This window comes from Seriola dumerili, unplaced genomic scaffold (genome assembly GCF_002260705.1).
Source record: "Seriola dumerili isolate Sdu_G_001 unplaced genomic scaffold, Sdu_1.0 BDQW01000388.1, whole genome shotgun sequence".
Lineage (NCBI taxonomy): Eukaryota > Metazoa > Chordata > Actinopteri > Carangiformes > Carangidae > Seriola > Seriola dumerili.
In genome coordinates, this window is record NW_019174643.1 from 649,929 (window position 1) to 673,272 (window position 23,344).

Here is a 23,344-nt window from a genome sequence, read left to right on the forward strand (position 1 = left end):
CCCTTTAAAAAACGTGCTGTGTAAAACTGACACTGCGTCGCCAGTTGGTGGCAGTAATGCGCCAATTTGTTGTTTTCCAACCGCCTGTAAACTTCACGGAAGAAGAAGAAAAAAAAATACAATTTTTGATTTTTAGCACTATATAGCCTGTTATCATTTCCACCATTGTTTACTGAATATTATTCTTTTCTGCAAATTAATTCCCTATTCCTCTATCTCCCTTTAAAAAACGTGCTGTGTAAAACTGACACTGCGTCGCCAGTTGGTGGCAGTAATGCGCCAATTTGTTGTTTTCCAACCGCCTGTAAACTTCACGGAAGAAGAAGAAAAAAAAAAGTAGAAGAAGAAGAAGAAGACGTCGCTCCTCCCCTGAAGTGGGCAGTAACCTGCTCGTCATCAACAGTTTTTGTTACTGCAGAGTCTCTTAGGACGTGTGTGTGTGTGTGAATGTGTGTGTGTCTGTGTGTGTGAGAGAGAAAGAGAGAAAGAGAGAGAGAGAAAGAGAGAGAGAGAGAGAGTGTGTGTTTGTAGTTTGTTCGTTTCTACCGTCTTTGCAAACTAACCGCCGTTTCTACCGGATACGTTATTCTTCGAAGTTAGACCTGTTTTTCTTCTTCGGACTTCTTTTTTTTGTGCGGTAAGCTCGAAGTGGAAATAAAAAGAAAGCAAGAACCAAAGAAGAAGAAGAAGAAGAAAAAGAAAAAGCACCCAAACCTGGAGGAGGAAAAGGGCGTTCATACTTCGAAGTAACCATGGAAGTTCCTGGTATGCAGGTAAGTGGAAAGGTGGACTCGAGGGTAGATTTGAAGGTGTTTTGTTGGCGTTTTTTATTTATTTTTATTTTTTAGCGACGACAGGAGCGAACCAAACCAGTTTGTCAACAGTGGAGGTGACATTGTGCAACTACAGGCCATTTCCTATGTGTTTTTAAAGCCGTTTCAAGGTGTGTATGCGATATAAAAACGTCCAGCACTCTTTTATTCAAATGAACTGTCTTCAGCCTCCGCGCACGGCGTCTCCATAATGTTGATTTAATAACGTACGGAACCGTAAACCCAGTTTAATCAACGTTTGAGTCGCTTCTCGCACTAGCATGGGTAGAGTGACTGTAGTCGAGAAGTTGGTTCTCCAAATTAAGTTCATAGCTACCTCATGCTGTTTACGTCTCTTATAAATGTGCCTGTAATGGTAATTCATTGTCTTTTAAAATGTGACTTTTCTACTCCATAGTGAGTTTATGGTGATCTTATGCTGTTTATTTTTCTCAGGATATCTATGTAATATTCTTATAGTGACTTATAATGCGGCTTTGCCACTCCTTAGAGAGTTTACACTGATCTTATGTTGTTTAAATCTCTTATAATATCCATTTAATGTTTCTATAGTGACTTATAAAGGGACTTACAGTGACTAAATGGTGTTTATTATCACTGAAGTATCCCTTTAAGATTCATTTAGTGACTTAAAATGTTACTTTTGTACTTTACACTTAAGATGTCCATGTCATACACCCCTATAGTAATTTAAATTGCAACTCATATACTGGGGTTTACAGTGAGCTTAAGTTGTTTATAATGTTCATATAATTACTTGTTATGCGACAGTGGTAGTGTAGAGTTTACAGAGATATTCTGGTGCTTGTGTCTCCTAAGCTGGTGCTCCATACAGACTTCACATTGTTTTTTTATCAACCATTATAATGCCGTAATATACCTACATTCACTTACTGTGTGTCTGTGGTGTCCTGTACTGAAGTTACAGTGACCTTGTGTCACTCTTAGATGCTTCAAATTTCTTTTTAAGGACTTTTTAATGTGATTTCATGACTGTAATTTTCCCACAGTGACTCACGGTGTCTTAGAGCTTATTTTAACATTTTAATAGCTCAGTATCTTTATCTACTTTATGATAGGGGCTGTAATAGGACTGCACTCACACTAAGTTCTAGGTGTGTCCGTGCCTCTGTGATATCCCTACATTACTTCTTCAGTGGCCTATATTGTGTCTATGTTGCTCGGTAGTGACTTTGCATTGTTTATGATCTTTTATTGGAGGTGTTACTGCGGGACATTCTGCGCCACATACCTGGTTTAACATTAGATTTATACAATGGCTCACAGGATTACACTTGTTGTGGTTTATTGAAGGCAAATGAGTAGATGTGCTGCTCTACTGCCACTTAACGAGGTGTGTGAGGTGAGTTATAAGCCTGTTAAACCTTTGCGTACGGCCTCTTGTTTGGCCGGCTCTCAGGTGTGTCTACCTGTGGGACTGGCTGCCTGGCTGTCAGCTCTCTCGCTCTGCCGGCTCTGTTTGTCCCAGGTGGGCGGGAGGGGAAGTGGTGTTACAGGCTGGTTAAAACAACACACACCTGACGCCCAGCAGCTGCAGCGTCGAGGCGGACAGGAACGTCTGTGTTGTACCCGCCAAAGAGATTGATGATACACAATGGGTGTTGTGTAACGCTGAAAAACAGTATTCCAGTTTAGACTAAGGCTGCAACTAATGATTATTTTCATTATTGATTCATGTGCAGACTATGAAAGTTAAAAGATTGTCCAAAAGATTTTACAGAGCTGAAAGTGACATCTTGTAATGTCTGACTTTGTGCAACCAAAACTCTGCAAATATTCAGTTTTCAGTGAGATGTGTCACAGAAAAGCTGCAAATCTGCTCTTTTAAGGGTCTGAAATCTGCAAATATTTGTAATTCTTTTAATCAAAATAATTGCAGATTGTTCAGTTCAGTTATTTGGATGTTAACGACTTAATCACATCGGTTTCTGGTAACTTAAAGCTGCTACAGTAAATATTTTTATGCTAACAATGACCGTATAATGCGACGTAACACGGTGCGCTCGTGCGTAGGAATACGTTAGTTCGTAACGTCGAATAACCCGAACTTTTCCTTTAATAGATCCATGAAAGAAAGACAGGAAAGGTCGTCGAGGGAAACAAATTGTTGCGACCGCGGACGTCACAGTTACAGATCTTTGACCCACCGGGACGCCTCACTTTTTCCTTTTTCTCATCAATAGACGACATTGTGCTGTTGTGAAATCCCAACACTTCAGAAAATGTTTTCGATAGTGTGATTAACATCAGGTGGCTGACGGTTTTGTGGGTTATTGGCTCATCACAAGCTGTATTCTGGTGCCCACATCCTTTTCAGAGGAAAGACAAAACATCACATATAAAAGCAGAAAAATTAGCCTGATGTCATTTTGAAATTGTGTAATCATTACCGAAGCTGCTCAGCTGACTCTGTTATTTACAAAGCTTTCGCAGTCTGTTAATAATGCGCTTCATTGTTCAGCTGTAACATTTGCTTCCTTGGGCATATGTCTTTTTACGAGGTCTCTCAGGATAAAACACAGTGAATTATTGCAGAAGCCTGAAATAGACCAACTGTTTGACAGAAGACACTATTACACTTTTTAATGAACATAAACATTAAATGATCTGCCCCCTTGAAAACGATCCACAGATGAACTAATGATTGTTTTCATCGTCCGTTAATTAATGAAATATCAGATATTTGTGTAATTTCTGCTTTGAAAGTGACTAAGACGATGAAAGTCACCGTACACTACACAGCGACGGACAAAATATTTAATCATTCAATCGATTTGACTGTCCGCGTTCTAAATGAATTGATCACGGGATTCATTTTGATCTGTTTTATTCCTCTCATTCCGTAATCTAAAAGACTGTGTCGCAGCGTCGGGACATAAACAAAGCCGTGAAGAGGTTGTAAGCTCCGTGAACCAGTATCCCAGCCTCAGATACCCACACTAATATCTAGTGAGGTTCCATTGTTTTCTACTGTTTCACGTTTGCTGGCTTCAGCTTCTCGGATATGAGGATTTGTTTTCTCTTGTTTTTTTGGTGAAATATCTCAAGAACAATTGGATGTATTGTTATGAAATTTATTATAGACATTCGCGGGATCCTCAAGATGAATTGCAGTAACTTTGGTGAGCCCTTGACTTTTCTGCTTTAGCTGATACGATGTGATATTTGTCATCTGTGTCTGCAGTGACGCTCCTGTTTGTCCTGCCTGTTGGGGCTAGTTCATCACAGATGACTCAGTGTCTACAGCTGATACGAGGCAGCGTGGATTTCAGTTTTATTGTTTAATTGATTGATGATGTGCTAGTTGTTTATGGGAAACCCTTAGAGTGATTCAACATGCTCAGCTACAAGGAAACACATTTTTATTGCCGCTTTTGAAACGACTGTTTGGTTAACTTTCAGTAACGTGGGTGCCAGCGGAGAGTTTTAGTGTCCTGTTATGGTTTGTTGCTGTTTCACTGAGACTAATGCAGGTTAATGGTTTTCTCTGTTGTTGCTGTGAGAAGAGGAGGAAGTGTGCTCTGATTAAGTTTGGTTAATTAACAAACCTTGAATTACTGATACGAGTTTAACAGGGAAAAAGACATCTCCATGATGGAGAATCAAATATCTTTGGGTTTTTAACTGTTGCTCAGACAAAACGAGACAAATTAAAAGTCCACCTTTATTTTCTGATAGTTAACATACAAATGAGCTAACAATTAATCAAGAAAATGATTGACAGATTAAAGAAAAGAAGCCCTATTTTTCACATTCGCAGACATGCATGCGAAAGGAAAATATTCAAACCCAAAGACACCATTTTGATTTACACTTTAGATTTCTTGTTTATCATTTTATCAGTGGTGGATCATTTATATTAGAAACAGGAACAACAATACCACGCTGTAAAAATGGATAAAGTAGCATCACACGTGTCCAGTTCTTGAGTAGATGAACCTAAACGCAACATCAGATGCTGCAGATGATCACATTTTTCCAAAATACAGCCTGTTACATTTGGTGTATTTTTAAAACTTTGGTGTTTTGTCTTGGATATATGTTCAGTTTATAATGACAGACCCGCTACGGTTTTAAGGGATTAAGGGCAAAGTTTCATAGTAGGAGTTAGTTTAGGCCTAAAAAAAAAAAAAACAGACCTTGAGTAGAGGAGAGTTCAAACTTCTCCGTGCTGAAGCCTCTTCAAGCGAGGCGCTGGATCCCTACTGGCTTCAGAGTTGATGTTTTCAGCCGACCTCTGACCCTGCTCCATGAAGAAAAACAGAGAAGAGAGGACTTCCTGTCTCTCTGGTGAACTGTAACTCTTTACGGGGGTCGGCTCATGAGTTTCAGCCAAACGTTCCCGCGCTCTCGTGTCGAACCCTTCCCGTACAGTACAGTATATTACAGGTTGTCTGTGGCGTGGCTGACATTGCGGGGAAGCCATCTGCAGGCGTGTCCTCAGAGATGAGCCTGATCAAACACCAGGGAGTGTCCTCCTCCTCCTCCTCCTCCTCCTCCTCTTCTTCTTCTACTCTTTGTAATCTCCACGACTGCACCTTTCTGAGAACTCCAGTTCTCAGGCGTCCCGTCGTCACATAATCACTGCCTCCACCGGCCTGACACTCTGTGTGTGTGTGTGTGTGTGTGTGTGTGTGTGTGTGTGTGTGTGTGTGTGTTTGTGTTTTGTTTGTGTGTTTCTGGGTGAGAAATGATCGGCAGCCAGCAGCTCAGACGCTTGTGAGTTTTGATTCTGGAGGGTGAGTCAGTTTTTCTGGGGGTGTGAATCATAGCAGAACATTTCTTACTCTCCCCTGTTTCTGTATTCTGGTTTGTTTACATTCACATCCTCCTCGACCACAGCTTGTAAACAAGAGTGTGTCATTATAGTCGAATAAAATAAAGTTTGTTATTTAAAGTTAGAGCAGCAATGATGAGTCTGTTGACAGGAAATGGATCAGGAGCCTTCGGTAATCAATTAACTGTAGTTTCAACTGAAGTTTCTGCATCTAAATTGTGATTATTTGCTGTTTTTCTTTGTCGTACATGATGGTAAATCAATAATTTGGGTATTTTAAGGCTGTTGATCAGACAAGATTTTGGTATTGGTGATGAAATTCAGGTAACATATGAGTACTAGTATGCAAGCCTGATTTCTGCTGTATTTTAACCCGTACTGTGGGAGTGGATGACTCACACTTGTTGTGCATCACGTTTAGAATAATGAGTTTTGGGGAAAAAAGGATCCCGTCACGTTTTTGTCACCGGAAACGCGACATGACCACAACGTTGTTGAGGTCCTCACATGATGCGTCTCCGCAAAGGTCATTTTTCAGAATGCTGTGTTTGTACTTCCTCCGCCCAGCAGCTGTGACCTTTGACCTCCAACACACACACACACACACACACACACACAGCCTTTTTTTGTTTTTGTTTGGATATTTGGACACCACTTGTTAGTAAAAACATAGAGCTCTCTCTCTCTTTCTCGTACAGAGAGTTTCCACGGCCTCGTCCAAGTTTTTTTCCTGGGCAGCTGAGTGTTTGCATGTTGGACCGACCGGAGTTCACTCACCTTTAAAAACCCAGCTCTCCACCTCTCTCTCTTTGCTCTGTCTATCTGTGTATCTTTGACCTGGATCTACCTCTTATCACCTGTGTTTCCCTTATCACCGTTTGACCTGCAGCTGTAAAACTCAAGTGTGTGTGTGTGTGTGTCCGTTTCTCTTCAACGCTGCTCCTCTGTAATATGTAAATCCTCTGTTTCTATTTTAACCCGGTGTAATGTGATGGAAAATGTGATATAAAATGGCTTGATATTGTTCAGCAATTCACTCTAACAGTGTGAGTGACATCTTTTAAACATGTAAACATTTTAAAACGAACCTTTATCAGAGAGCCTGTCCTGTTTTAGTTTAGTTTTATTTGACTTTTCATTCAGTTTTAATCTTTTATCTTCCATCACTGGAATTGGAAATCTTTTTATCTTCTGTAACATTGTGATGTCACAACAAAGCAGTCACCAAGCCCCGCCCACCTGGACCCACCATCCAAACCTTGCAGGGTTTTGTTTCTCTGAGTGTTTTACCTGAAATCTGCTTTATTTTTTATTAGATCCACTCAGAAAACAGTCAGCCAATCAGAAGAGAGCCTCAGAGCCCCGTCTCTTCTGATTGGCTTACCGATCTGTTGTTACTACACCTGTTGTGGTGTGAAGTGATGTCTTCAGATGCTGTTTTGTCCGTCCAACAGTCCACAACCCAAAAATACGCCGTTGACCATCAAGTGTGATGAAGAAAAAGATCTAATTCTGACATTTGTGAAGCGGGAACCAGCGAGCGTTGAATTAAAAAGATAATTTCATTAATCAAAAATAGTTAACACTTAATCTTCTGTTGATCAACTGATCTATTACTCAGCTCTAATATGATTTTCTGTTTTATTAATATAGTTTGAGTGGAAATGATTTCAGCAGAAAATTCAGCATCATGTGATATAAGATGATTATATGTTGAGATCCAACAGCCGAGGTTTTTGTTTTGAGAGTGAAGCAAAGAGCGGCTGTGGTCGGTTCAGTCATACAAGATCAGACAAGTTCCTCTTTTTAATTTTGATTTGTGTTTTTGGTGTCTTTATATTTATGGCATATGACCAGCTGTCAGTACTTTCTATCCTTGTCTCATATCAGGAGGCCTGAGCTCCTACAGTTCATGTACATCGTTCTGTTAGTCATAGGAAAGTTTAAAAGATGTTGGTTGTTTTGATTTAGTCATTGTTAGCTTGTGAGCTAGCTAAAGTGATCTGCTGTGAACTAACTGTCACTGAAGCAAGAATCTCTTCCTTGTTGTAAGCAAACTATTTTTAAAGGAGCCTATGTAAATTTTTTGCTATTGCTACATAGCTAAAATTAGCATTAACAGCTGTTTACTTACCAGTTTCCAGAGGTGGTAAGCAACCCTCTTGTTTTGCTTCTATTTCTATCAGTTCTACTGAAGTTAGCATGCTAACCAGCTAGCCCCAGCCCGGTCGGCCCATCTTGTCGCTTTCCGATACCGAGTCACTGTAGCGTCCAGTCAGAGGATGTATTATAACCTCTTGTAAACGCAATAACTGAACATCTTAACAAGGCTGGTAAGTACACAGCTGTTGGTGCTAATGTTAGCTATGTAGCAATAGCAAAACTAACAAATAGCTCCTTTAAACTCTTTTCTGACATTAAAAAAAACAAAAAATGTATTAATAAATTAGGAAATATTAAACAAATCGGCGACATACCTGCCCAGTTCATAGGTTTCCCTTTTTTCCTGCCAAACTTCCTGAGACTGGGAGTCGTGTGTTCGCTCAGTATTTGGGTACAAACTTGCATTAGTAGTATCTATAAATATCATCTCTACACCTTTTGCTCTTATGCAACCAGTATCAGCAAACTCCAACCTCCATTTTTTTCCCAGTTGGCGCTGTGGTCGTCCTGGTCCAGGACCTCGCCAAAAAATGGTTTAATCAGACCAAAGAATATGATGAAGTTTAATCTTGCAGTTTTGTTTTTATTCTTGGATGTTGTCCATAGAGGTTGAGTTAATGCAACGCCCTGATCCGTCACTGAAACAACAGTTTCCACAGATAACCCCTGTGCCAAGTCAGAAGCTCTTACCCGCCTGTTTTGTCAGTGCGAAGGTTGCGTAAATAACGAACCACATGACGTCATTTATGGAAGACGAGTGCTGCACCTTCTGTTGTTGGTTGTACGTCTCTTCCTGTAGCTCCTAACCACCGCTGCAGCTCTGTTTCTGCTCATGTTCAGCAGCCTGTTGAATCTCTTATTGTTCAGGCCGTGTCCATGTCCTTTTTATTACCTTGTTCATGCAGGTAGCCTTATTTTGAAATTACAGGTGCACTCACTGTAGTTGCATTGAGGTTGCACTTTGGCGACTTTGTTTTGATGCTGCTAGCTGGTTAGCTATCTGACACTTGGTTCAGGTCAATGGATGCGCAGTGAAGACACACCTCAATAATCTTTCTCTGCTTCACACTTGATTGGCAGTTGTTTAGTAACTTCCCAGTGCACTTCCCTGAAGGCAGCATGATTTTAAAGGTGGGAGCAACATAATCTAAACTCACACTCTTGACATTGTGTCCTTGGTTAAACATTGGCAAGAAACACAGTTTTTTAAATCTGGGAAGTGGGTTTGTTTGCAGTCGTCTAATTCTCCTTTAATATCTGTAAATGATAAGCTACAATTAAAACTCCCAGACGTCACGTTTAACTAACTGTTACTCAAAGATTAGTTTTTGTCCTGAAGTGAAGAAACATTAACTGAATGATGGTAGTTGGTAGTTTTACTTGTTATTCCTGTATCTGTCATACAGTCTGTAATGTCTGTTGAATATTTAACTTCCTCCTCTTGTCCAGATGTTGTTCTTTCACCACGCTGAGACAGAACGGTCAAAGTGTCGCCTCTCACGTTTATATAATCCCTCCAATAAGTGCAGTCTGTGCAGTTTATTCGTTTGTCTTTTATGTATTATCCTGTAAACTTTCACCAGTTTTAGCCAAATAATATGGTTATAATATAGTATATAAAGATCTGCTGTAATGTCAGTGTTGTAACCAGTGTTGCATAATTATGAAAGAGCTTCTCAGAAGTTATGGCGGTAATCACACATGTGAATTTGTGACTGAAAATAACCTCAATGAAATGTGTTGCATTCAGTATTGTAAATTCAACTTGCTTAAAATCAAATGGTTCATGACTTGACTCGAAATTTGGTCCTAAAATGACCGTTTGTGTTTAGTTTATTTATTTTATTTTAAATTTTTTCTACCGAAACTCAAACTCAAACAACCCTGTTCTTACGATAGAAGAAAAAACAACAGATCATTAAAAGCTGGTTGCCCATCGAGGTGAAACCAGACAGAGTTTGAAGGTTAAAGGAAAACTTGTTTCAGTGTTTTCTATTGGAAGCAAATACTGGCGTGATAAGAGAGGGAGAGAGGGAGAGAGAGTCCATAGTCTCTCGCCCCTGACCTCCGGGGGAAACCCCACGGTTGGTTACTATGACATTACATCACCATTATTTATCTCGGCGCCGGCGCTTCCTTATTGGCTCGAGGTGAATCATGAGGCGTGTGGTTATTTAATCCCGATCAAACGCACAAAAGAAAGAATTGACGTTATGTCACAATGTGAATCGTAATTTTGTGACACGTCACGGAAACAAACTTCAACCGCTGCGAGTGAAATTTGATTAACAACGAGTTGGAAAATTTATTAATCGCTTAGAAAAATTAGAATGTGAGGATTTTGCAGATTTTCCTTTTCTCACAGGAAACTGAAGATTTGGGTTTTGGACAAAACGACACATTAAATGGCGTCTCCTTGTTTTGTGATTAAAGTGGTTAATTTTTTTAATTGAATAAGAAGCAGAACATTTATCAACAGTGTCAATAATCATTAGTTGAAGACCTTAAACAGATTTTGAGAAGCTGAAACCAGAGAATATTTACTATTTTTACTTAGTAAATAACTTAAATGATTGATTGATTGATTAATAATAGGGCATGGTGGTCCACGTACACCTGCACAGGTCTTTTAAATGACGGTGTCTGAGTTAGACCTCTGCTCAGGTTGAAGATGGGCGAACTGCGCTGGCAATTGCACAACGTCACTAAACTTCACCTGGTTACAGGAATGATAAAGATTTGGAATATGTTGTCCTGTAATTAACAGTCGTAAAAGAAAAATGCTATCGGGAGATAAAGGGAGAGACACGTGTTCCTCAGGGGGACGCGATTATTCCACAGGAAAAAGCCAAAACTTTGACCTGCAGTTGGCGTTAAGAGGAAAAGTCAGATGACCAGCGCAGTCAGGAGTATTCATCTCTTGATATTTCAGTCTGAACTGAAGCGGGATCGACACTGTCATTTCCTTATAAACTACAATTAACTACAGTGCAGAAGCTCATTCATGTGAAGTCACAGCAGCTGCTTCAGGAAAATGAGCCACTGAAGCAGGAACTGTAAGTTAAACCTGCGTTTACGACGGGAGACAAAGTTGTTTTATTGCTCATTATAGATATTTATGGGCTGTAGTTTTACCGCTGTTCACCAAAAAATAAATGCGACAATCCAGTTCACAATCCACATATTGAAACACTTCAAACAACCGTTTGCTGTTGTTTTATATAGAGTCTTATTTTATTTTGATAGCGCACAGAGCAGACGCAGACAGGAGAGGAAGTTATACGTTGTGGTTATTTTCTATTTTGAGTAGAATTTAAAATCTGTTTCAACCCAGGAAGTGATCTGTGAGGCTCCTTTTGATGCTTTATGGCCTTTAAATGGTGTGTGTGTGTGTGTTTAAAAATAGCTGGACTATAAACTTCGTTGAATCTCATCCGTCCATAAAACTTGTAGAAATTAAAAGCACATTTTGGAGGTTTGTTTTTCTTCAGGTCATGTTTGTTTTCATATGTTGGCGTCGTCATGAGCAGCTTCTACGCCTCTGTGTTGTGTGTGTGTGTGTGTGTGTGTGTGTGTGTGTGTGTGTGTGTGTGTTACACAGTGATTCCCGTGTTATTGTCCTGAGTTGTTATATCTCTGTTCCTCTCTCTGTATTCACGGCTCTTTGCTTCTTCTCATCCGTCTTCCCTTCGTCTCTGCACCGAGCTAAAAGTATCATTAGACACTAACCACTGTATTTGCTGACAGGGTGTGGCAACACTGTGGGCACTGTGCATGTACGCGGGCATGTGCGTGTGTGCGTGCGTGTGTGTGTTGTGACTGTTCCTTTTTTTAGTTCAGAGAGGAAGCTCAGCCAGAATCATAGGAGTATCATACGCGACTGTGGGTGTGTTTGTTAAATGGTGTGTGTGTTAATTTGTGTGTGTGTGTGTGTGTGTGTGTGCGTGCGTGTGCGTGTGTGTGTGTGTGTGTGTTGCCCTGACTTGCATAACAAATGCCTGTTGAGGTCATGATGTGATGGCAGCACTTTAAACACTGAGACTCTCTCCACAGTTCAGACTAACAGGGAGTGGAGCTACTTGACCGCACAGTGAAGCAGCTGATTTACTGATACAGAGCTGCAACAGTTGGTTGATTGATAGGAAATTTAGGTTATTGGCAACTGTTTTGATTATTAAATAGTGGTTTGAAAGAAAAGAATCAAACATTTAGCTTCTCAAATGTCAGGATTTGATGCATTTTGTTGCCGTGCATGAGAGTGATGAGTGTGTTTGTAGTTGTTGGATGAAACTTTTACATTTTAAGACAAGTCAACTTTGGCTGTACGAAATGATAAAGGACTAATTTAAAAAATATAATTACTGATAAAAGGATTCATTTTCATCAATTAAGTAATAAAATGATGAGAAGCTTCATCCATCCCTACAGTGGTTGCTATAGTAACGTGTTGGCTTGACGATGATGTTTCTTAAATACCTTTAGTTCTTCCAGTTATGTCTTATGAATTATTCTCTCTGGTTGGTTCAGTTGGTTGTTTTTGTTTGTTCACATTAATCAATAAATATAAGAAGAAGGTGAAACACATTCTCTCCAGTGTTAAGCATCACATGAGACTGAGGATGTTGATTAGCAACAGCTGATAAAATCATCGGCTACAGTTGAAACTTTCACATTAAAACTATAAACATCACCCTCATACACCGTGAAACTGCAAGTTCATGTTTGCTAGCAGCCCGGCCTGAGTGTTGTAATGCTGATTATTGAAGCACGGTCACGGCCCCCAGAGGATAAACCCCTGTGGTGCAGACAGGAACCAAATGTACTTTTCCACATTAGAAATAAAACGCTTGCCGAGCACATTCGTGCTCCCCAGAGGACGAGCCCTTTGATCTGTACGATCATGTGGCCTTGTGGACGAGGCATAAACAGAACTCTTATTGTGAAAAACCTCGGGGGGAGTTAAAATGTGACATAGTTTGTTTTTAAAGTTTTAAAGCACAAAGTGGAAAAAGTGATATTCATGAACTTCACGGTGACGTTTGTTCCTGTAAAGTTTCTGCCTTTTTACGACCGCAGCAGAGTTTAGGAAATGAATGTAAACCCTCAGAGATAAGTTGTGTGTGTGTGTGTGTGTGTGTGTGTGTGTGTGTGTGTGTGTGTGTGTGTGTGTGTGTGTGTCAGGCAGCTGAGCATGTTCAGTTCCTGTTATCTTTAACTGCCATGCTTGTTTCCTTCTGCGTTTTATGGCTTTTTTTGATTGTGTGTGTGTGAGTGTGTGTGTGTGTGTGTGTGTGTGTGTGTGTGTGTGTGTGTGTGTGTGTGTGTGTGTGTGTGTGTGTGTGTGTGTGTGTGTGTGTGTCTTTGTGAAGCTCTGTGGTGACAATATGTCGTGTTGCAAAGCCGTGTGTGAGAAAATAAGAGTCAAAGTCGACGGGAATGTGCAGTAACCTCGAGCTGCTGCTTCTACAGCAACACCTCTGCTTTTATGCAAATATTTTATTTTACATTAAATACATTAAACATTAAATAAATGTATATAAAAATAAAAACAACCTTAAAAGTGAAAACATAAATAAAAAGACGTAAGCTGAACCCTTATATAAATATTCAAACAAAGATTTCTGACTCGGTCGAAGACGGTTTTGTTTATTTTTATTATTCTTGTGAATATAAACTACTATTAGTGAAATGTTCTTTTTGTGTCTCCTCTCCTCAGAGTTCTCAGATCGATCCGGAGGAGTTGTTCACTAAACTTGATCGCATTGGAAAAGGATCTTTCGGAGAGGTGAGAGGTCAATTTCTCACATTTTATTTTATGATCAAACCCAGTTTATTGTTAGTTATGACTGTGTTTACTGATGTCAGCGAAACATCATCTCACGTCTGATTTTTCTTGTCTTGATTCTGTCTTTCTTTTCACTTTCCCTCCTCCTCCTCCTCCTCCTCCAGGTGTTTAAAGGAATCGATAATCGAACCCAGAGCGTTGTTGCCATAAAGACCATCGATCTGGAGGAGGCCGAGGACGAGATCGAGGACATCCAGCAGGAGATCACAGTTCTCAGTCAGTGCGACAGTCCCTACATCACCAAGTACTACGGCTCCTACCTGAAGGTAAGACGGACTCCCATGTTTTCAATCTATAATCAATAATCTGATTTAAAAAAAAAAGGATTTCTTTATGGCACTGGACTGCAATGCAGATCATGGGAAGTGTAGTCTTTTAAAAAAGTGATATTCATGAATTAAAACTGATGACATTTGGAGAAACAGGATCTCTAACTGCCGATTGTCTCCGGCTCGCTCTGTTTGTTTTGAATGGATTGTGTGCAGATTGCGTTGAGCAGATTTTTTTTTTTTTTTGTGGAAGAATTTGAAACTGGTTTGTTTACATCCAACGTTTTCTTCTTTTTCTTCTTCTTCTTCTGGCTTTGTCGGCACATTTCCACTCTGGTTTTGCACGTTACCGCCACCTGCTGTCGATGGCGAGAAAAGCATAAACAAACAGAACAAGCGGCAGCGACTGTGAAACAACACGTCTGAGATACATGGAAAAAACATTGGTCAAATACATTTAAAGATGATTTTGACAGTTATAGACGTTTTGTAATGAAAAGAACCTTTAATTCAAGTGTTCATGGAAACTATGATTCATTCCTTGTTTTTCTTTCAGGGCAGTAAACTATGGATCATCATGGAGTATCTGGGTGGAGGATCAGCGCTCGACTTGGTGAGTGTCAGAACCGATTTCAACAAGATTTTAATTCAGTTAACCACCTGTACTTTAATCTTTTAGCAGATTATTTTCTCAGTGTAAAAAGAAATAAACAAATAAAGCTGCAATTCAAATGGTCACTTTGGCGCCACCTTCTTAATAATGATGCCTTCAGAAACATTTTGGTGTTTTTGTATGAGGAAGTGTGTGAGTCTGTAAACGAGACGTTAGGGGAAAATAATAATGAAGTTGTAAATGGATCTGATTGAAATGTAGAAAAATGGTTTATATGAAAACAAACTGCAGGACGTCTGATCCTGTTATTACCTCATGTTCTGTGTCCAGACTTGTTTTAAATGAAACCGAACAGGGTGTGTTTGAGTTCCTACCTACAGCCTTCGGCATATCGGTGCATGTTTTATGTGTGTCATCGATTCGTGTGTGTGTGTGTGTGTGTGTGTGTGTGTCTTGTGCGTGCAGCTGCGGGCAGGTCCGTTTGATGAGTCTCAGATCGCCACCATGCTGAAGGAGATCCTGAAGGGGCTCGACTACCTGCACTCGGAGAAGAAGATCCACAGAGACATCAAAGGTAACGAATGAGATTAAACGCCACGCACCCACTTCCTGCTTAAACTGCGTCGCTTAAATGATCAAGCGTCGGCGATCGGCGTGTTCAAAGAAGAGATATCAGAGGGTTCTTCACAGAGAGCTCTGATAGGACAGGGCTCCTTTTACAGCTACATTAAGCTTGACTGATTAATCAGAGTCAGTATTAATAATGATGATAACTGTCTGCAGCCGCCAACGTCCTGCTGTCGGAGCACGGTCAGGTGAAGCTGGCCGACTTCGGCGTGGCCGGTCAGCTGACGGACACGCAGATCAAGAGGGAAACCTTCGTGGGAACGCCGTTCTGGATGGCTCCCGAGGTCATCCAGCAGTCCGCCTACGACTCCAAGGTCAGTCGCATGTTTGTATGACATCACTCAGACAGGTATGCACGTCTGCACCTGCTAAATCTCACACGTCACTTTCACTTTATTAGGAACGCCTGTAACTGACTCTAACACAACTGTTCTGCCATAAAGTCGACTTTTATGAACTTTATAAACTTCATTAAGGTGGAATTTATGGCAGAGCAAACCTGGTATTCCTCAGAGTGAACTGGAGATTTACTCCGCCTTCACCGGGTTTGCCTGTTGCCTTGACAACCGCAGCCCACGTGGCGTTTGTTGTCGTCTCCTGCTTTGAGGTCGTTTGCATCATTTCCACAGACTTAATGGTTTTATTTGCATGTGATAGAAACACACACACACACACACACACACACCACACACAGACACTGTCGCTGGTGTGTCTTTCTAATCTGTATCAACTCTGGTAATATGACGCGAGTCCCCGTTGTTTTTCGTTTCATGGGGGGGGGGGGGGGGACTCCCACTTCTTCTTCTTCTCTGTTTGTTCAGTCGACACAAAGCGACTGCATCGATACGCTGCAGGGAATGATTTCAGTGATGAATGCACGGCATTCAGACAAACATTCATAGCTGCACCTGCATTCACACACACACACACACACACACACACACACACAAAAGTAAACAGCTGATTCAATGTGATCAGTAACCAGTAACTAAGCAAACACACGTCTGTATGAAATTACATAATGAGGATCTGCTCCGTCTTTGTTTGTTTCAATACATGTCTGAGAAACGGTGTGTGTGTGTGTCTGTGTGTGTCTGTGTGTGTCTGTGTGTCTGTGTGTGTGTGTGTGTGTGTGTGTGTGTGTGTGTCTGTGTGTGTGTGTGTCTGTGTGTTTGGGGTTCGTCATGTTTTGTAAATAAGGTAAACCCATTAGGGTGTGTGTGCACTTTGTGCGCTTGATGTGGTTTGATTCATGCTGGTGTGTGTAGTTTTCAGAGTTGGGTGTGATTTACAGTGTGTGTGTGTGTGAGTGTGAGTTTGTTATGAAGTCACGATTCTTACACAATTCTCTCACATATTTTAATATTGATTAAATGAACCGACAGTTTTTAATAATCAAAAACGGACGTTTCGCACATTAAAGTGACGTCCTCGTCTGACACCCCGCCAAAGTAAAAGTATAAATCTCATGATCATTATAAACTGTATTTGTCCAGCACCTTTCATTGATGACATGCACCAAGTGCTTCACATGAAAAGACATCGATGTAAAACGAGATGGAATAATAATAAATAACATAGAAATAATAAATGAAATAAAAAAGTAATTAAAAGAAATGGTACCACTCCTGCTTTTATTTTGTAGTAGTTTCACTTTTTATCGTCATGGCGACGCAGCGTTGGAGGCTGCATATTGTTGTAGTGAGGTGGGGTTTTATTTTAAACTCAGTTTTCTATAAAGAGAAGACAAAGTCCGACTTGTTCAAATACCACAGACGGTTCTCAGACTCACAGTTACGTAAACAACAGACGAAACCTGATCAGTCAGAACAAGAAGACTGCCATTGTATTTAAAGGAGTGTGTGTGTGTGTGTGTGTGTGTGTGTGTTGTTCCTGATGTCTGATCTCACAGCAGATTTGTAGCTTTAGGCACAAAATGTCTTGTGCACTAAAAACTTTTAATGATGAACTCGCTAGAATTTGAGGTTGTGGGAAATTCACTTTATTGTTGAGTCAGTTGAGAAGACACTGAACCAGGAGACAGCCAGCTAGCTTAGCTTAGCTTAGCTTAGCATAAAGACTGGAAACGGAGGGGAACGGCTAGCCTGGCACTTCTGAAACTTACAAATGAACGTCTTGTTTTGGTTTTACAGACGGATGTGAGATGTTTGGACGGAGCCAGGCTAACTGTTTCCCCCTGATCCCAGTCTTTATGCTAAGCTAAGCTAATCACTTCCTGGATAGAGCTTCAGATTCATCAGACAGACGTTAGATGGATGTCGAAGTTCGTTTGTTTTAGCTGCATTAAGTTTTGATGCGTTTTCATGTCCTTAAAGAAAGTGTCAGTTTTTTATAAGATACAGTTCATCTGAGAAGACGTGTGTGTGTGTGTGTGTGTGTGTGTGTGTGTGTGTGTGTGTGTGTGTGTGTGTGAGAGAGTGAGAGTGTGATCACAAGCTGCCATATGTTCAGTGTGTAACAGTAATGGAGCTGGTCGAATTAACAAACGGTGACCGAGCATCCTCTTGTAACGTGACTCTGAGCAGCAGCTCTGCTACGACTGTACAAGGTGTGTGTGTGTGCGTGTGTGTGTGTGTGTGTGTGTGTGTGTGTGTGTGTGTGTCGTCTGCTCCTCACCTGTGCTGACACATGGTTATTGGAGCAAATTGAGAAGACGTGACATTCGACCTGTGTGCATGTGTAAGGTCTAGATATGTGTATGTCCGGCTTTGTGTTTACTTGTGTGTTTGTGTGTGTGTGTGTGTGTGTGTGTGTGTGTGTGTTGTGTGTGGTTGTATTTGCCTTCTTGTATAAACAGTCATGTCACCTTGACTCTCAACACGTCATGATACAGACCGAACAAACTTCAGCTTGTGACTAAATCATGTTAACGTCTATGTACATTCACTAACAGCTTCTCAGATGAGAGTTTTATTTTATTGTGAACTGAATATTTAAGAGTTTATTTGAAAGCCAATTAATCAAATGAGCTGATCAACAGAAAATTAATCAGCAACTGTTTTGATAATTGAATAATTGTTTTAGTCCTTGTGTTATTATATAGTTTAATACTGCTGGTCTGAAGGAATAAAGACTGAAATCCTCCAACTCTGTGGAGAATTAAACCCTGAGCTGAAGGTTTTTGTCTGGAAAAGTTTAGTCCAGTTTTCTTTCTCCTGAGCATCAGCTGTCGTCAGTTTGGATTTGAATATCACAGACAGAAAATTCAGAATAATGAGAATAAAACTCAGTGTGTGTCTCCGCAGGCCGACATCTGGTCTCTGGGCATCACGGCCATCGAGCTCGCCAAGGGCGAACCTCCGAACTCGGACATGCATCCGATGCGAGTTCTGTTCCACATCCCCAAGTCTCCGCCTCCGACGCTGACCGGAGATTTCTCCAAGAGCTTCAAAGAGTTCACCGAGGCCTGTCTCAACAAGGACCCTGCCTTCGTAAGAGACACACACACACACACACACACACACACACACACACACACACACACACACACACACACACACACACACACACACACACACACACAGCTGGTCAGGAGCTCTGTATGAAGTGGATCATTTTAAACGCTGCTCTTCTTATTTAAATCGTTGATAAAATGTAAAAAATAAAACAAAATAAACTAAAAAGTTCTGCACATTTTAAAGTGCTTGAACTTTAGATGAATGTTTAATGAAATACAATCCATCATTAAAGCTTAAACTCGAGGTTCTCAACCTCTCTGACGCTGAGGTTTCTCCTCTGAACGCGTCATGTGACTTCATTTACTTTAGATGCACAAAGATGTAAAATTATTTCACCAGAGCACAAAGTCCGAATCATGAAAAGACTTTTTGTGCAGCAGAACGTTTTTAAAGTTTTTATTTTTAAAAGCAGCTCCACGTCGATTAGCTCCAGCAGTAAAACGCTGTTTACACTGTCAAACTGATTCTTTTACTTTTGAGATTTCAAGTGCATTTTGAATATTTTGATGCACTTTGACTCATTAGAGTATTTTCACATTGTGATAATAAAACTGTGACTTAACTAAAGGATCTGAATCCACCAGTGTTTTTGTAGTTGGACTTCTACACAGTTGTTGTTGTTGTTTGTTAAGATAATTGATTTTCTACTTTATTGACTTGTTTTGACTCTTTAAAGTAACTTTTTAATTCTTTTTCCTCTGTCATCTTGTTGAGCCTTTTGTAAACTTGATGTTGAGTTATGGGAAACTTCCTACAGGTTGTCTTTAGTCTCTAAGATCAGGTGTTTTGAGCCATGTCATCCATTTTTAACCCAGCCTCACTTTACTGTGTGATCGGTGGCTGCGTCTTGCTGCCCCCTGGTGGCCGTTGTCTGTCTCTCCTCTGCATATGAACCATCTCTCTCTTCCTGCAGCGTCCCACGGCCAAGGAGCTCCTCAAACACAAGTTCATCGTCAAACACTGTAAGAAGACGTCCTACCTCAGTGAGTTGATTGACAGGTTCAGGAGGTGGAAGGAGGAGGGGCACAGCGACAGCAGCTCCGAAGACTCAGACAGGTGATTTTCTTACTGTTGTTGAGGCAGCAACTCTTGGCTTGTTTGTTTTAACTGATGATGGTAAAGATATTTATTTAGTCTCTCAGGAATCTGCTGCAGCACTTAATAAAATATGCTGTGTGTGTGTATAAGCAAATAATACAGACGCACGTTAAACTGTAATTCCACATAATCTTTGGAAATGCATAATAAAATATGAATATTCTGATGATCTATTACAGCATCAATAACTTAAAATAAATATAGATTACACCACAGAATGCAGATCCCAATCATCACTTTTGTAAATCTATCTTCTCAGACGGAGGATCAGATGCGTTTATGTCAAAATTGCAGCAACTGTAAATCTGTACGACGCCCCGTGCTCAGGGAGTGATATAAACGTGTGTGTGTGTGTGTGTGTGAAGTGAGTCCAGCAATAAGGAGAACAGCGAGTCTCCCGAATGGTCCTTCACCATCGTCCGTAATAAGAAGACGGAGGGCAGGAAGGTTCTCAACGGGACGGTCAGTAACATCTGCATGTGATGATTTCTCTTTTGGAACAGAAAAGAAAATACAGGCTGTTTTGAGGAGTTAGAGGAACAAGAAATCAAGCTGTAACATCTGTGCTGCTGTGTTTGTTTAAACTACAGTAAAGTATGTAAATTTGTCCTGAAGTTCAGGAAAGGTTGTAGAAATGTAAAGTTAAACAACTGTGGGAAACAGTTTTTATTCCGTCTGTATTGAACAAAATTAAGGAAGGAACACGTGAGTTTTAAAAATGGAAGATAACCTTGTTTACATTTTCGCTGTATAGAAATGCACTGAATGAAAACCCTCATCTTTTTTTCCCTCTTCATCCTTCTCTCCTCCTCTTCATCCTTCTCTCCTCCTCTTCATCCGAGCAGGTTCAGGATCAGCTGAGTAAATCTGCCAGTCTGACCACCGTCATCTCTCCTGTGTTCACCGAGGTCAGTACACAGACTCTGTGTGTGACGTCTATATAGAAACTTTATAGCGAGACATTAAATATAAAAACCTCTTAGTCTTGTTTTCTGGGGAATTCACAAAAAAAACAATCAGAAATACCAGAGTGTGACTTTAAAAACCGTTTTCTCTTTTCACGGCCTTTTTCTTATATGAATAAAAAACGGACTTGACTTCTCCCGCAGTTGAAGCAGCAGCACAAGGAGCACTCTGAGCAGCGCCAGGCCATCGAGGAGCTGGAACGCAACATCCGATTGGCTGAGGAGGTGTGTCCAGGAATCACGGACAGGATGGTCACGCACATCATTGCCAGGTACCAGAAGTACGTTCATCGGTTTCCCTTTCTCTCCGTGTCCTTGTTTTCCTTCTCGCTTCTTCACACGACTGTTTTATTTTTGTGAAGGTCGTATTATTCCATCAAAGAAGAATTTCATTATCAATAACATCTGGCAGTTATTATCTTTGATAGTGAATTGATTGTTCAGTGTATAAAATGTCAGTTAATAATGAAAAATGTTTGTCTTTAATCCCTGAAGCCTAAATTAACATCATCTAACTTCTTGTTTTGTTTGAGCAACAGTCAAAAAATCCAAAGATGTTGCGTTCACTGACGTAGGAAACTGGAAAACTTTAAAAAAAAATTGAATTTTTTTTCGCTTTTATTATTGACTAAACTATCAATAATCAACTAATATTTTCAGCTCTGGGTAACTGGTTGGTTTCAGGGTGCGTGGGAAATAATGAAACTCAACAACAAGCTCTCATCCTTAGTATTGATCAGAACAAGATGTGTCTTCGTCCTTCAGATCATTTGTTTTACCAAATGTCTTCCTCTCTCTCTCTCTCTCTCTCTCTCTCTCTCTCTCTCTCTCTCTCTCTCTCTCTCTCTCTCTCTCTCTCTCCCTCCCTCCGCCTGGTTTCTCTCCGTCAGATTCACGACCAACTGAAGGACGGAGAGATGGACGGAGGAGGAAAAATGAAGAGAGACTGTGTCTCCGTACGGTGACGCTGCTGGATGATTGGAATCAGAGGAGATTTGCTGTGCGATGTCTCCTCGCTGTACACACACACACACACACACTCACACACTTGCACATACACGCACACACATACACACACACTACTAATGTAATATATACACTATATATTATATATATATATATACATATATGTACACTGCTGCTGGTTGAAAACCTTTTTTCTCCCCAGATTCAAAAGGCAGCTGCACTTTTGAATTTTTGAAAGTACGACCCGGTTTGTCAGTTGGACTTTTGGTTTTCATTTCCCGTTTTTAGGGTCATGAACTTCTCGCTATTTCTTTCTTTTGCTTTTTTTTTTTTTGTTTGTTTGGTTTTTTTTTGTTTTTTTTTTGGTAATCACGTGTTTTGAATTTGTTTAAAATGAAGCAGACCATTTTGTCAGACTTAATTCATAAGTAATCTTCCTTAACTCCGTATGTGCCTTAAGTCATTTTCTAAAAGAAAACACTTTTTTTTTTTTTTTTTTTTTTAATGGAGATGTTTTAGTTGAAACCATCCACAAATAATATATAGGAGAGGGTTCTTGTCCATCAGCAGTGGTATGGTTTGTGTCATGGCTTGCCCTGACCTTGTATATTTCTCTGTTTAAGTAGCACTTCACACAGTTTATATGCCATATTGAATTTGTCTTGTTGTCGTCAGTGATGCTTTTTGATTACAGTTCCCTGATCCCACAATTCACTTCATATCTGTTCTTCAGATGTAAAAAATTCAGTTTTCAAGGTTAAATTTAGTCATTTTCACTCTGATTTTACAGTAATGAAAACTTGAAAAGCAGATTGCTCAGTTTTACTCACGATTTCGTACGTTAACTATTTTGAACATTGAAGGAGAAAAACTTATCTTAAAATGGTACACACTTTCTGAATTCCAGAAACATTTTTACTTCCAAGTTTCCAATTTTAAGGGAGCTACAAGACATTTACCTGGATAGGCAGCTAGTAGCTTGCTAACCGGTTAGCTAGCTAGCTAGCTAGTAGGATTTAACTGTCAAATTAGCTAGCTAGCTGTTCACAAAGTAACTAACGTAATTTAACTGTTATATCCTCATGGTAATTAAACTAGTTAAGATAAAATTACAATTTAAAATCTTCAAAATGGCTGCCAACCGGTAGCATTGCACAACCGTTAGCATCAAAATTGGTAGAAAATGGCGAATTCTCGTTGTTGCTTTGAGTCTTGGAAGTAATTTTACTGGAAAAAGTTTTGTTGCTTTGTGGGATGTGAGTTTTTCCAAAACAATTCTGGTTAAATTGAGATTTTCTGGAAAGATCTGCTCACGAGGCACAAATACGTCCGCCGCTCGCTTGTGAAAAATCTGCGTCTTTTTTCCATTATGCATCGAGTTTGGGAAAACGTTGAGAGCTGTCAACTTGTGTCTGGATGTTGATGTGTTTTTAACATAATTCTTGATGTGTTAGGATTTTTTTTCGGAAAGTAGCACAGGTCCTTTTTTCGAGAAGCATGAAGGGAGCTGTAATCAAAGGTATTAACGAAAGTTTGTACCAAAGACACTATAAACTTGGTCATTGTATATTTTTGTCTTTTTATATATCATAAGGGACACAGTTAGTACTTGTCGAGGGGGGAAATGTAAAATGAAAGATGTAAGATTTTACTTTTTTTTTTTTTTGTAGCGGGACTTAGAGTTTTAT

At 40.1% G+C, this 23,344-nt stretch overlaps 1 protein-coding gene across 2 annotated transcripts; it reads left to right on the forward strand.

The window, feature by feature from the left end:
* Window positions 1-471: 471 nt before the first annotated feature.
* LOC111233349 (serine/threonine-protein kinase 26-like) lies at window positions 472-21,992 on the forward strand. 2 transcript variants are annotated; one of them, XM_022761149.1, is made up of 12 exons: window positions 472-773; window positions 13,511-13,579; window positions 13,744-13,905; window positions 14,465-14,521; window positions 14,987-15,095; window positions 15,305-15,462; window positions 18,415-18,600; window positions 19,541-19,683; window positions 20,091-20,187; window positions 20,571-20,633; window positions 20,835-20,971; window positions 21,581-21,992. In XM_022761149.1, exons 1-12 carry the CDS (start codon window positions 753-755, stop codon window positions 21,594-21,596), a joined length of 1,218 nt encoding a protein of 405 aa, XP_022616870.1. In that variant the 5' UTR covers window positions 472-752; the 3' UTR covers window positions 21,597-21,992. The 2 variants fall into 2 exon arrangements, with proteins under 2 accessions (XP_022616870.1, XP_022616871.1); XM_022761150.1 differs by having other exon boundaries at window positions 20,835-20,962.
* Window positions 21,993-23,344: the final 1,352 nt, after the last annotated feature.